We start from the raw sequence: 15,735 nt of genomic DNA, 5'->3' as shown, positions 1-15,735 counted from the left end.
AGTGATGGCGAGGGAGGCGGGAGGGGAGATAGGGATGGGGAACACATGTAAATCCATGGCTGATTCATGTCAATGTATGGCAAAAACCACTACAATATTGTAAAGTAATTAGCCTCCAACTAATAAAAATAAATGAAAAAAAAAAAAGAGGGAGCAAGGGGAAAGAAGAAAGGAGCTGTTTTAAAATCCATGAGCAATTATAAGTCTTGTCTTATTAAGTCACTATTTAAAAGCCATTTCTTATCTTCAATATTTCACTTTACACTTAAGACAGTTCTTTAGTTGTGCAGACAAAATAGTATCCTTTTTATAAAATTCACATAACTAGTTAATGGCGATCTTTAAGATTTTTTTTAAGACCTTTAAGATTTTTCACTGCAGTTTTCTAGACTCTCAGTCTTTCTTGACCGACACGACCTGTGTTCTAGATCTACTGTCATTCTAACTATTCTTTTATAAACATGATGCTTTTGTTGTTATTCTTGAAATATGGTGTCTAAAACTGCATATAGGATTTTATGAGGTCTGAAAGGCACAGAATATATCAGGATTATTGCTTCTTTCACTCTAGATACTGTTGCTGTGGTAGACCCAGATTGCATCAGCACTTTTGAGAGCCATCAGTTCAGTTCAGTAGCTCAGTTGTGTCCAACTCCGTGGACTACAGCACACCAGGCTTCACTGTCCATCACCAACTCCTGGAGTTGACTCATGTCCATCACATCAGTGATGCCATCCAACCATCTCCTCTGTTGCCCCCTTCTTCCACCTTCAATCTTTCCCAGCATCAGGGTCTTTTCAAAGGAGTCAGTTCTTCATATCAGTGGCCAAAGTATCAGAGTTTCAGCTTCAGCATCAGTCCTTCCAAAGAATATTCAGGATTGATCTCCTTTAGGATGGACTGGTTGCATCTTCTTGCAGTCCAAGGGACTCTCAAGTGTCTTCTCCAACATCACAGTTCAAAAGCATCAGTTCTTCAGCACTCAGCTTTCTTTTTTTTTTTTTTTTTTTAATACTTGGAGGCTAATTACTTCACAACATTGCAGTGGGTTTTGTCATACATTGATATGAATCAGCCATGGATTTACACGTATTCCCCATCCCGATCCCCACTCCCACCTCCCTCTCCACCCGATTCCTCTGGGTCTTCCCAGTGCACCAGGCCAGAGCACTTGTCTCATGCATCCCACCTGGGCTGGTGATCTGTTTCACCATAGATAGTATACATGCTGTTCTTTTGAAATATCCCACCCTCACATTCTCCCACAGAGTTCAAAAGTCTGTTCTGTATTTCTGTGTCTCTTTTTCTGTTTTGCATATAGGGTTATCGTTACCATCTTTCTAAATTCCATATACATGTGTTAGTATGCTGTAATGTTCTTTATCTTTCTGGCTTACTTCACTCTGTATAAGGGGCTCCAGCTTCATCCATCTCATTAGGACTGGTTCAAATGAATTCTTTTTAACGGCTGAGTAATAGTCCATGGTGTATATGTACCACAGCTTCCTTATCCATTCATCTGCTGATGGGCATCTAGGTTGCTTCCATGACCTGGCTATTATAAACAGTGCTGCGATGAACATTGGGGTGCACGTGTCTCTTTCAGATCTGGTTTCCTCAGTGTGTATGCCCAGAAGTGGGATTGCTGGGTCATATGGCAGTTCTATTTCCAGTTTTTTAAGAAATCTCCACAGTGTTTTCCATAGCGGCTGTACTAGTTTGCATTCCCACCAACAGTGTAAGAGGGTTCCCTTTTCTCCACACCCTCTCCAGCATTTATTGCTTGTAGACTTTTGGATAGCAGCCATCCTGACTGGCGTGTAATGGTACCTCATTGTGGTTTTGATTTGCATTTCTCTGATAATGAGTGATGTTGAGCATCTTTTCATGTGTTTGTTAGCCATCTGTATGTCTTCTTTGGAGAAATGTCTGTTTAGTTCTTTGGCCCATTTTTTGATTGGGTCATTTATTTTTCTGGAATTGAGCTGCAGGAGTTGCTTGTATATTTTTGAGATTAATCCTTTGTCTGTTGCTTCATTTGCTATTATTTTCTCCCAATCTGAGGGCTGTCTTTTCACCTTGCTTATAGTTTCCTTTGTTGTGCAAAAGCTTTTAAGTTTCATTAGGTCCCATTTGTTTAGTTTTGCTTTTATTTCCAATATTCTGGGAGGTGGGTCATAGAGGATCTTGCTGTGATTTATGTCGGAGAGTGTTTTGCCTATGTTCTCCTCTAGGAGTTTTATAGTTTCTGGTCTTACATTTAGATCTTTAATCCATTTTGAGTTTATTTTTGTGTATGGTGTTAGAAAGTGTTCTAGTTTCATTCTTTTACAAGTGGTTGACCAGTTTTCCCGGCACCACTTGTTAAAGAGGTTGTCTTTTTTCCATTGTATATCCTTGCCTCCTTTGTCAAAGATAAGGTGTCCATAGGTGTGTGGATTTATCTCTGGGCTTTCTATTCTGTTCCATTGATCTATATTTCTGTCTTTGTGCCAGTACCATACTGTCTTGATGACTGTGGCTTTGTAGTAGAGTCTGAAGTCAGGCAGGTTGATTCCTCCAGTTCCATTCTTCTTTCTCAAGATTACTTTGGCTATTCGAGGTGTTTTGTATTTCCATACAGATTGTGAAATTCTGTGGTCTAGTTCTGTGAAAAATACTGATGGTAGCTTGATAGGGATTGCATTGAATCTATAGATTGCTTTGGGTAGAATAGCCATTTTGACAATATTGATTCTTCCAATCCATGAACACGGTATGTTTCTCCATCTGTTTGTGTCCTCTTTGATTTCTTTCATCAGTGTTTTATAGTTTTCTATGTATAGGTCTTTTGTTTCTTTAGGTAGATATACTCCTAAGTATTTTATTCTTTTTGTTGCAATGGTGAATGGTATTGTTTCCTTAATTTCTCTTTCTGTTTTTTCATTGTTAATATATAGGAATGCAAGGGATTTCTGTGTGTTAGTTTTATATCCTACAACTTTACTATATTCATTGATTAGCTCTAGTAATTTTCTGGTAGAGTCTTTAGGGTTTTCTGTGTAGAGGATCATGTCATCTGCAAACAGTGAGAGTTTCACTTCTTCTTTTCCTATCTGGATTCCTTTTACTTCTTTTTCTGCTCTGATTGCTGTGGCCAAAACTTCCAACACTATGTTGAATAGTAGTGGTGAGAGTGGGCACCCTTGTCTTGTTCCTGATTTCAGGGGAAATGCTTTCAATTTTTCACCATTGAGGGTGATGCTTGCTGTGGGTTTGTCATATATAGCTTTTATTATGTTGAGGTATGTTACTTCTATTCCTGCTTTTTGGAGAGTTTTAATCATAAATGAGTGTTGAATTTTGTCAAAGGCTTTCTCTGCATCTATTGAGATAATCATATGGTTTTTATCTTTCAATTTGTTAATGTAGTGTATTACATTGATTGATTTGCGGATATTAAAGAATCCTTACATTCCTGGGATAAAGCCCACTTGGTCATGGTGTATGATTTTTTTAATATGTTGTTGGATTCTGTTTGCTAGAATTTTGTTAAGGATTTTTGCATCTATGTTCATCAGTGATATTGGCCTGTAGTTTTCTTTTTTTGTGGCATCTTTGTCTGATTTTGGAATTAGGGTGATGGTGGCCTCATAGAATGAGTTTGGAAGCTTACCTTCATCAGCAATTTTCTGGAAGAGTTTGAGTAAGGTAGGTGTTAGCTCTTCTCTAAATTTTTGGTAGAATTCAGCTGTGAAGCCATCTGGTCCTGGGCTTTTGTTTGCTGGAAGATTTTTGATTACAGTTTCGAGCACTCAGCTTTCTTAATAGTCTCTCACATCCATTTATGATTACTGGAAAAACCATAGCTTTGACTAAGTGGACCTTTGTTGGCAAAGTAATGTCTCTGCTTTGTAATATGCTGTCTAGGTTTTCTTCCAAGGAGCAAGTATCTTTTAATTTCATGTCTGCAGTCACCATCTGCAGTGATTTTGGAGCCCCCAAAAATAAACTCTCTCACTGTTTCCACTGTTTCCCCACCTATTTGCCATGAAGTGATGGGACCAGATGCCATGATCTTAGTTTTCTTAATGTTGAGTTTTAAGCCAACTTTTTCACTCTCCTCTTTACTTTCATCAAGAGACTCTTTAGTTCTTCTTCACTCTCTGCCATAGAGTGGTGTCATTTGAGAGCCATAGTAGTACTAATGACAGCTAAGCTTTCTGGACCACTTACAGTGTTACAGGTAAAATGCTAAGCATTTGATACATATTAATGGTATATCATTTTATCTTTGTAACAAGTTTATGAGGTGCAAACTATTATGAGTCTCATTTTAAAGGTATGGAGAATGGGACTTAGAGAATTTACTTGCTTGATACCTTAGAGGTAGAATTCTAACTCATAGCTGTGTGACATTAAAAACTGGGCTTCTGGTCACTGTGTACTCTATTTATATCCCATGTCGTAGTAACTACCGTACTGCTGAGTTTGCTGTCAGTGAAGTGTCTAGAGGCTTTAATGTCAGCTAATATTAAATCATGGGAAGTAGATGGGGAGACAGTGGAAACAGTGTCAGACTTTATTTTTGGGGGGCTCCAAAATCACTGCAGATGGTGATTGCAGCCATGAAATTAAAAGACACTTACTCCTTGGAAGGAAAGTTATGACCAACCTAGATAGCATATTAAAAAGCAGAGACATTACTTTGCCAACAAAGGTCCGTCTAGTCAAGGCTGTGGTTTTTCCAGTGATCATGGATGTGAGAGTTGGACTGTAAAGAAAGCTGAGTGCTGAAGAATTCATGCTTTTGAACTGTGATATTGGAGAAGACTCTTGAGAGTCCCTTGGACTGCAAGGAGATCCAACCAGTCCATCCTAAAGGGGATCAGTCCTGGGTGTTCATTGGAAGAACTGATGCTGAAGCTGAAGCTCCAATACTTTGGCCACCTCATGTGAAGAGTTGACTCATTGGAAAAGACCCTGATGCTGGGAGGGATTGGGGGCAGGAGGAGAAGGGGCCGACAGAGGATGAGATGATTGGATGGTATCACCGACTCGATGGGCATGAGTTTGAGTAAACTCTGGGAGTTGGTGATGGACATGGAGGCCTGGCGTGCTGCAATTCATGGGGTCGCAAAGAGTTGGACGCAACTGAACTGAACTGAACTGAATATTAAATCAGATGTTTTCAGAAGTTTTCTTTTAGTGGGAAGACGTTTAATGTTGTTTGCATTAATTTACAAGCCATCAGTGCAAGTTGTTGAGATGAAACTCTTTTCCCTCATTCATATAACTCATTTTTCTTAATACACATCTCGGAGCATCAGTTCTTGACAAGATGCCTTGTTATAGAGAGTTTGTATGAAGTTGGTAATGATCAGTTAATCAGGAAACTTTTGGCAATATATATATATATTTTTTGTACCATTTACAAATACATCTCATAGCACTATCAGTCAGTTTGAGTTTATTTTATCCATAGGAATTCTAATGAGAGATTTAGGGGAAAAAATGATAGTTTTACTTCTTTTCAAATCAAGAATTGTTAATTTTGTTGTCTTGCTAGCTAGTCAATGAAATAGTTTATAAGTTTAGGGAAGAGTTTTGATGATAAATCCAGAATGTTAGTTTGGTTTCTTTTCTATTGATCTTTATGTATTTCATTGTGAATAAATACCTTATCTTATAGGCAGAGAGTTATTTCATTTTAGAAAGTAGTAACAATTATTAACATTTATAAGGCATCTCTTAATTTGACACGGTTCTTTAAAATACAGTCTCATTTAATTTATACAGGTATATGTGAAATAAGTCACATTTGCCTTGCCATTTTTACTGAAAAACTGAAATTTAATACCACATGGCTTGAAGTGATTTAGTTCTCAAGCCTTAATCTTCTACCTCCACATCCTGTACACTCTCCATAATGTCACACCACCTCTCAGTGAAGTGAAGTATTCGATCAGGAATGGTCAATGAAGGGATTGAAAGCACAGTGTGTGTTTTTGGAAATTTAATAGGGTAGTTGAAAGTAAAAGGTTGAGTCTAATGAATTGACTCCATCCATTAAGGAGAAAAGAAAAAAGTATCCAGAAAGAGCTAATGGAAGAATTTGGGAGGGCAGAGGTTAAAATTATCTAACATTATAATTACTATGGTCACAAAAATATTTTAAATGCCCCTGAAATTGAAAATGATAATCCTTATAAATTTAGATTTTTTTACATTGATGAAGTCATTTTTCTTTTAAAAATTATTGATATTAAAGAAGTTTAAGCCATAGACTTGTCAAGGAGTCATTGATACAATTTCCTTTAAATAGAGCTTTTTAATGAGAAAATTAAATTTTTCTTTACAATTTAAAAGACCTAGTTTAATAGGTCTATTTTAGGGACTTCCCTGATGGTTCAGTGGTTAAGACTCCATGCTCCCTTTGTAGGAGGCCTGGGTTCAATCCCTTGTCAGGGAATTAGATCCCGCATGCCACAACTGAGAGCCCTCATGCCTCTATTTAAAGGCCTGGTACAGCCAAAAAATAAAATAACATCTCAAAGACAGTACTTTAAAAAGACCTAATTTAGATTGGATATATTTTTGCTGACATTCACTTGTTTTCAAGCATTATATTTGAACTTAAAATACCTCATACATCTACTTTCAAGATAAATGAGTAATGCTTGAAAGGATTTATTAAATAGAGTTGGTGTACTGTAAACTTTGAGAAAGGTGAAGCTTCACTGAGAGAAAGTAAAAATATTTATTATGTTAAAGAAATAGTTCCTTTATCTTTTAAATTGACTGTTCACATCTATTTATTATTTAATGTTAACACAAATGTTAAGTTCAGAATTTTTTCTAATAAAATTCATTTAAATATGCTAAAGAAACATGAGAACATTTTCAACTTCTAAGCTCACAAAGTCAATGTTTGAAATCTAAAAAGATCTTTTACCAAATGTCCGGTGTATCCTCTCATTTTTCTTTCATTGTAATAGCATCCCTATTATGAAAAACAACTCAATTTTATTCACGGAAATAAAGTTTAATTGTATTGTTTGTTGTTGTTTAGTCTCTTAAGTTGTATATGACTCTTTTGGGACCTCATGAGTAACCTTACGATCTCCTCTGTCCTTGGGGTTTCTCAGGCAAAAATACTGGAGTATTTTTCCTTCTCCAGGGGATCTTCCCAACTCAGGGATAAAACCCATGTCACCTGGATTGCAGGCAGACTCCTTACCACTGAACCACTTTGTTATTCCATATTCCTTGCCTTAATGTTTAGTTCTACTGTGAAAAAGTTCAGAATTTGGCTTTCAAATGTTTTTATGACTATTTTCCACATTTAGAATGTAATAGAGATACGATGGACACTTTGTATGTGTATATTTACAAAAAATCCCTATGTGCATATATGAAAAATATTCTAACTAGAGCACACCTTTTTCACATTTTCCCAGGGTTGTGATTATAGACCACATGTCATCTTTTAAAAAGGTGTCCAGATTCTACATTCTACGTAAATATTTGCCAAATAAATGATAATAGTTAACACTTTACAGTATATCCTTAATGTCTATATTCTTTTCACCAATGAAGTTGCAGTCAGAAAAAGGAAAAAGAAAGAGGAGAAAATTTGATGATAGGACTTCCCTGGTGGTCCAGTGATTGAGACTTCACCTTCAAATGCAGGGGGTGCAGGTTCAATCCCTGTTCAGGAAGCTAAGATCTCATAAACCAAAATGTAAAACAGAAGGAATATTATAACACATTCAGTAAAGACTTTAAAAATGGTCCACATGAAAAAAATGTTTTCTAAAAGATAATTTGATGTTGATCACATGTGTCTGCCAATGCAAGATTAGAATGCATCTTAGCCATTGTGTTGTTTTCATCACTGCTTTGCAGGAGTGTTGTGGTCCCTGTTAAGAAGCCACCCCCGGGCAGCTTAGCTGTGACCACTGTAGGAGCCACAGCTGCTGGAAGTGGACTGCCAGCAGGCAGCACCTCCAATATATTCGCTGCCACTGGAGCTACACCAAAAAGTATGATTAATACAACAGGTATTGTCCTTATCTATTTTTGTGATACTTCATCTTTTTCTTTCTGTTTTCTGTATCTTCATTTTTTCTGCTTATTTGATCTTAAAAATTAAAATACTGTGATCATTTTAAGATTATCTTAATCTTTAAGAAGATTATTCTTCATGTTTTCAGATTTTGAAATTCTAGGGTAAACTTTTTAGACACTTTTGAGAACACTATGGGTTTTGTTTTGAGTCTTCTCAAAACAAGATGCTGTTTACTTTCATAGTGACCTCAGATTGCTGAAGGATATTTGGGGAGCAAAGCCAAAAGATAATTTGAACACTGACATTTGATATGTAAAAATTAGTAAACTGTATCAAGAATATCAAAATATATTATATATATTAGTGCCAGCAAATGGATTTAGAGACATTTTCTGGTTGAAACCTAATATATACTTTTCACAAAGCTCCCCTAAGAACCTTGACGATATGCAAGAGCCTCAACTTAACAAAAAGTGCATGTGAATAAGAACCATTGTTTGACATTGTATTAATTTATATACTTAGATTACAATTATATCCATTCATTGTCCAACATTTTCCTAAAAATTCTAGAAACAGAAAAATTCCAAATCACTACAGATTTTAAAAGCCTGCCTAAAATAACTTTTTTCTTTTTTTGTAAATTTCCAGAAATGTTCCTGTTGATTATTAGCTAAATAAATCCTTACCCAAATCTTTGTGATTCCATTTTAGGTATTTACACAACGCAAGATGATCCCTGACTTTCCTTCCCTGACTATAGTAGCCTTCTCTTCTCCAAACTGTATAGCCTTGAACTTTTCCATCTATTATCATTACTTAGATTATTCCCATTTTTATTAATTTCATAGCTCTTTGTGCTTTCTGTATTTATCTTGTTTATCATACCACCTGAGTCCTGACACATCATGAACAGCACATTTATGGGGTTGTAGTAAGTAGAATGTACTCTATGAAGCATATTTATGTTAGCAAATAAACATTATTAATGGCATTGTGTTAAAGAACAAAACATTTTTGATTTATACATTTTAAAACAAGTATTTATATCTGACTTGTTTGAAGACTTCTTATATAAAGTTTTTTTTCCTATCTAGTTTATGGTCTTACTTTTTATACTCATTCTGCTTTCTAGAAGAAGGAATAAAAATGTTTTCCTTTTACCAAAATGTAAACTCAGAAAAGTGTTAATAACTTTTAAAAAAGCCAATGTAGTAGAAAAAAAAAAAAATCTGCATTTGGTGTTTATGGACTAAATTCTTACTTTTAAGAGTAAAAAGCAAATAATTTCTTTTTTATCTTTATTTGAAACAAGGTATGATATTTTCCTTGAATTTCTATTCTATGAATTAATAATAGATTAGAAAGTGATGATAGCCCGAGGTCTAGTGATAGTATAAAACATATATTACAATAAAAATGTAGGCAATGAATATCCTCCTTAGAAATACGTATGTACAGATACACAAAAACACACACACAAATAAACTGAGGGTCAGCATCTAAACTGGACCCAAAACTAGTTTAAATTTTGGCATAAACATGCTGTGTAAGTGTTGTTGTGAAATCCAAGTTTTATGTGTATTAGTGTAAGATACAATAAAGATAAGGTAACATTTAGGAACACTAGATGTCCCTCAACTCCAGGCTATTTAATATACTTACATGGTGTAGTATAGGAAAATCTGTTCTAAAATGGCATCTTCATATCGTTGAGGAAACTCATTATTTTAAAATTGGGTACAAATATACTTATTATAGCCCTTCTTAAGCTACCATATTATTAAAATAAGCATTGATGCTGCAGAGCCACAAATTTATGTTGAGACAGTTTATTGCTAATTATATCTTAAATGATGAAAACTAAAAGTATAACAACATAGCACTAAAAAAGCAGATAATATTTTCACATCTAAATTTGCTTTGTTTTATCAACCTCATTTTATCTAAAATTGTTTTCATTTGTTGATGTCTTTTATTTATGCCCCATTTGTAATCTGTAGTTTTGTTAGCATAATATAAGTAAATAAACTGTTTCAATGCAATAGCTATTTTTAATAATTATAGTTATTAATGTACCTTTGGCCAGATGATTTTTTTAATGGCCTAATTCTATTTTGAAATTCAGATGAATTTTTTTTTTCAAACTCAGTAATGATGTAATGAAAATTATTTTGTTCAATAAGTTTGTATTCAAGGCTAAAAACTATTATTTTGGGAACAGGTGCCGTGGATTCGGGGTCTTCGTCTTCTTCCTCGTCTTCTAGTTTTGTGAATGGTGCTACCAGCAAAAACCTTCCAGCTGTGCAAACTGTTGCTCCAATGCCAGAAGATTCAGCTGAAAACATGAGGTATACATAACTAATTGTTTCTTTTCACTCATTTCACTCCATTCCTTGCAGCTCAAAAAGAGTGAAACATAGTATTCATTAAGTTTAAAGATACAGTTAAGAATTCTTAAGAATGTTTAAGTGTGTATTTCATTGTTTTGATAGTTTAGATAGTTATTCATTATGTAAAAATCATGTATTATATTTCAGAGTCTAACCTGAAAAGTCTTGAATGGTTTTCAAGATCTCTTTTCTGAATTTATAATCCACTGTTATATAGCACTTGTTACAGTTTCATGTAAGGTAGAAACATGCACATGTGGCACCATGATAAAATTGGACCTCTTTGGTGGGGTGGTGAGTTTAAAATATAGACTTTCAGAATGGAGTTATATGTAACATATATAACTGGAGGTAGAACCACCAAACATTATCTTTTGTATCTTGATAAATAGATAAAAATGATTTGTAGTAACATATCAAACAACATGGGCTTCCCTGGTGGCTCAGTGGTAAAGAATCACCTGCAATGCAGGAGCCATGGGAGACTCAGGTTTGATCCCTGGGTTGGGAAGATCCCCTGGAGGAGAAAATGGCAACCCACCCCAGTATTCTGGCCTGGAGAATCTCATGGACAGAGGAGCCTGGTGGGCTACAGTCCATGGAGTTGCAAAGAGTCGGACACAACTGAAGCAACTTAGCATGCATACATCAAAGAACATTCCTAGAAGAGATTGGCCCACATGCTTGGTGTTAAATTGCACACACACACACACACATTTATTCATGTTCTTAATTGAAGTATCGCATAAATACAGAATATAAAAGCTCAATGAAAGCATGATGTTGTGTTACCACCACTCAAGGCAAGAAACAGAGTATTACAAGTAGCTCAAAGCCCCCATCTTGTGTGCCTTTTTCTGACTCTGTTCTTGCTCTTCTTCCAATCCATCACTGACTTAAAACTGGATTAATTTTGTCTTTTTTGAATTTTATATGAATGGAATTGCACAGTATGGGTTCTTTTTGTCTCTGGCTTCTGTTCAGCATTATGTTTCTGAGATTTTATCTGTATTGCATGTAGCAATAGTTTTGTTCATGTTTATTCCTTAGTGGTGTATACTACAATTTATTAATCTGTTTTACTGATGATGGGCATTTGGAATTTTCCAGGTTTGCACTATTAACAAGTAATGCTACTTTTTTACATAACAATGGTGTTTGTGCATTAGGTATACTACACATTTGTATGCATATGTTGGGTAAATAACTGAGTGGAATTGCTGGTTCATATGTGTATGTTCAGTTTTACTGGATAAAGCCAAATGTTTTCCAGAGTTGTTGATGCAAGTTTACTAAACTCAATTAGCACCTTACGAGAGTGCCTAATTTGTTACATCTGTGACAATACTTACTTACTGTCATTTTTCCATTTTAGCCATTTTGGTAGAAGTATAGTGGTGGTGGTTGTTCAGTCAGTAAGTTGTGTCTGACTCTTAGACTACAGTTCACCAGGCTCCTTTGTCCTCTGCTGTCTCCTGGAGTTTGTTCAAATTCATGTCCATTGAGTCGGTGGCATTCCATTGTATTTTCTGTTTGTATTTTTCTGGTACTTAATGAGGTTGGGCATCTTCTTATATATTATAAAAGCTTATGTAATATCATATATTGTAATATCTTATGTAATTCTTAACTATCTTAGATAGTTATGTAATAACTATCTAAAATATCAAAACAACTAATTACATACTTAAACATTCTTAAGAATTCTTAACTGTAAATTCCTTGATTGGACTTTTTGGCATGGACAAAGGGACCAATATTTATTGGTCCTTTGGTTTTCCTCTTTTGTGATTTCTCTGTTAAAATCTCTTACTCATTTTAAAACATTGAGTTGTCTTCTCCTTAATTTGTAAAGGCTTTTCTCCTTATGCATTTTGAAAATGAACCCTTTGATGGTTATATGTTTTATGTATATACCTTCTCCCATTCTGTGGCTTTTCATATCATCTATGGAATCTGTTTTCATCAAAAGAGGCTGTAAATTTTATGAAACTCAATTTATCAAGTTTTTTGGGTTTTCATACTTTCTGTGTTGTAGATAAGATCTTTGCCTGAATTTTCCCCAACTCATCCTCTGGCTGCTTTATTTTTGCTCTTTATATTGAGACGCATAGTTCATCTGGAACTGAGTTTTGTGAATTTTATGAAGCAGAAGTGATATGGATGTTAAGATGACCCAGGACCATTTATTTGAGAAACTCTCCTATCTCCTTTGCTATGCCACTTTTGTCATAAATCGTGTTCCTATGTAATGGATTCTGCTTTGGCACTCCATTCTACCAAGTTTGTCTGTCTATCCTTGTGACATGCTATCATAATTAGCTTTAGGTTTAAGAAAGATAAGTATCTGGGTAAATATTGTTTTCCCATCCTGTCCTTTTTATTCCAAGGAAGGCTAGACTACTGTTGATGCTGTGCATTTCCATTTAAATTTTAGATTCAGTATATCAATATCACTTCATGGCAAATAGATGGGGAAACAGTGGCTGACTTTATTTTTCTGGGCTCCATAATCACTGCAGATGGTGATTGCAGCCATGAAATTAAAAGACGCTTACTCCTTGGAAGGAAAGCTATGACCAACCTAGATAGCATATTAAAAAGCACAGACATTACTTTGCCAACAAAGGTCCATCTAGTCAAGGCTATGGTTTTTCCAGTGGTCATGTATGGATGTGAGAGTTGAATTATAAAGAAAGCTGAGCGCAGAAGAATTGATGCTTTTGAACTGGGGTCGCAGAGTCAGATACAATTGAGCAACTGAACTGAACTGATAATATCCATATTAAAATCAGTTTGCTGGAATTATAATAAGGAATGGAATGTATAGGTCCATGGCAAATAGTGTTATATATCATCTATAGATCTCTTTTAGTGTTGTTATTTCCAAACTATAAGTAGCTTCTTTTCCTTCCATTTCTTTAGTTTAAAAGAACAAATTTCCAATTGACTAGATGGAACTTTGTTGGCAAAGTAATGTCTCTGCTTTTTAATATGCTCTCTAGGTTGGTCAAAGCTTTACTTTCAAGGGGCAAGTGTCTTTTAATATCATGGCTACAGTCACCATCTGTAGTGATTTTGAAGCCCAAGAAAATAAAGTCTCTCACTGTTTCCATTGTTTCCCCATCTATTTACCATGAAGTGATGGGACCAGATGCCATGATCTTAGTTTTTTGAATGTTGAGTTCTAAACCAGGTTTTTCTGTCTCTTCTTTTACTTTCATCAAGAAGTTCTTTAGCTCCTCTTCACTTTCTGCCATAAGGGTGGTGTCATCTGCATATCTGAGGTCATTGATATTTCTCCCGGCAATCTTGATTCCAGCTTGTGCTTCATCCAGCCTGGCATTTCACATGATGTAGTCTGCATTTAAGTTAAATAAGCAGGGTGACAATATACAGCCTTGACATATTCCTTTCCTGATTTGGAACCAGTCCATTGTTCCATGTCTGGTTGTAACTGTTGCTTCGTGCCGTGCATACAGATTTCTCAGGAGGCAGGTAAGGTAGTCTTGTATTCCCGTCTCTTTAAGAATCTTCCACAGTTTGTTGTGATCCACACAGTCAAAGGCTTTAGCATAGTCAATGAAGCAAAAGTAGATATTTTTCTTAATTCCCTAGCTTTTTCTCTGATTCAAAGGATGTTAGCTATTTGATCTCTGGTTCCTCTGCCTTTTCTAAATACAGCTGAACATCTGGAAGTTCTTGGTTCACATACTGTTGCAGCCTAGCTTGAAGAATTTGGAGCATTACTTTGTTGGCATGTGAGATGAGTGCAATTGTGGGGTAGTTTGAGCATTCTTTGACATTGCCTTTCTTTGGGATTGGAATGGTTTGACCTTTTCCAGTCCTGTGGCCACTGCTGAGTTTTCCAAATTTGCTGGCATATTACGTGCAGCACTTTCACAGCGTCATCTTTTAGAATTTAAAATAACTCAGCTGGAATTGCATCACCTCCATGAGCTTTGTTTGTAGTGATGTTTCCTAAGGCCCACTTGACTTCACATTTCAGAATGTCTAGCTCTAGGTGAGTGATCACAGCTTGGTGGTTATCTGGGTCATGAAGATCTTTTTGGTATAGTTCTTCTGTATATTCTTGCCACCTCTTCTTAAAATCTTCTGCTTCTGTTAGGTCCATACAATTTCTGTCCTTTATTGTGCTCATCTTTACATGAAATGTTCCCTTGGTATCTCTAATTTTCTTGGCGATCACTAGTCTTTCCCATCCTATTGTTTTCTTCTTTCTTTGCATTGATCACTTAAGAAGGCTTTCTTTTCTCTCCTTGCTATCCTTTGGAACTCCGCATTCAGATCGACCATCTTGTCTTTGCAACTACTTGTAGCTTTAATGTTATTTATTATTAGATGTTTGAGATTTCACCAGTGAAGCAATCTCTGGAATTTTTTTTTTTTTTTTTTTTTACTGAGGATGTTTTACAGATTAAACTCTTTCAGTGGTTAGATGACTATTCAGATTTTCTATTTTCATTTTGCATCAGTTTTGGTCATTTGTGACCAAAATTCAGCCATTTTATCTACTTTGTTAGATTTATTGTCATAAAGTTTTTCATAATTTTATTATTTTGAAATACTTGTAGGAACTCTCTAATGATGTTTCCTCTTTCATCTTTGAATTTGTTATTAATATTTTATGCCTTTTCTCATTTTAGCATTAGTAGAGTACCATTGATTTTTTCAATACTGTAACTTCCCTCCAGAAAGTAGGTATTTGATTCATTACTTCTTTTTCTGTTTTAATTATATCATATTCTACTTTTTTAAAATTTCCTTTTAGTTATTTCAGGTTTGCTTAATTTTGTTTTTCTAGAGTCTTAAGGTGCATGGTAGATCAGGAGTCTATAAACTACCACCCAGGGCCCAAATCTGCCTGCCATAATATCTTTTATACACTTTTATTGGAATACAGTAGCATCATTTGTTTATTTATTGCCTGTGACTGCTTTCACAGTACAATGGCAGAGTCAAATAGTTGCAACAGAGATAACATTGCCTAAAATCTTAAAATATTTTGTATCTTATCCTCTGTACAAAATACTTGCCAAACCCTTGCTTAGTTCTTTAGTTTTAGATTTCTTCTTTTCTTTTATAAGGATTTAAAGCTATAACACTTCCACTAGGCATTGTTTTAGCTATATTTACAAATTTAATGTTGTTTTAATTTTCATTCAGTATTTTTTCTAAGTTTCTCTATGATTTCTTCTTTGACTCATAAGTGTTTCCAAAATGAATTTAAAGATTGACCTTTTTCAGTGTAATGTCATGAGAGCCATGCA

At 35.2% G+C, this 15,735-nt stretch overlaps 1 protein-coding gene across 1 annotated transcript in view; it reads left to right on the top strand.

Moving 5' to 3' along the window:
* NBEA (neurobeachin) overlaps nucleotides 1–15,735 on the top strand; it is a 649,896-nt gene that overhangs the window by 252,681 nt on the left and 381,480 nt on the right. The window contains exons 31-32 of the mRNA XM_061133617.1: nucleotides 7,889–8,043; nucleotides 10,276–10,402. Coding sequence (XP_060989600.1) covers nucleotides 7,889–8,043; nucleotides 10,276–10,402 — 282 coding nt within the window. The remainder of the gene's footprint in view (nucleotides 1–7,888; nucleotides 8,044–10,275; nucleotides 10,403–15,735) is intronic.

This window comes from Dama dama, chromosome 30 (genome assembly GCF_033118175.1).
Source record: "Dama dama isolate Ldn47 chromosome 30, ASM3311817v1, whole genome shotgun sequence".
In the NCBI taxonomy this organism is placed as follows: domain Eukaryota; kingdom Metazoa; phylum Chordata; class Mammalia; order Artiodactyla; family Cervidae; genus Dama; species Dama dama.
This window is presented reverse-complemented; position numbering and strand designations above follow the sequence as displayed.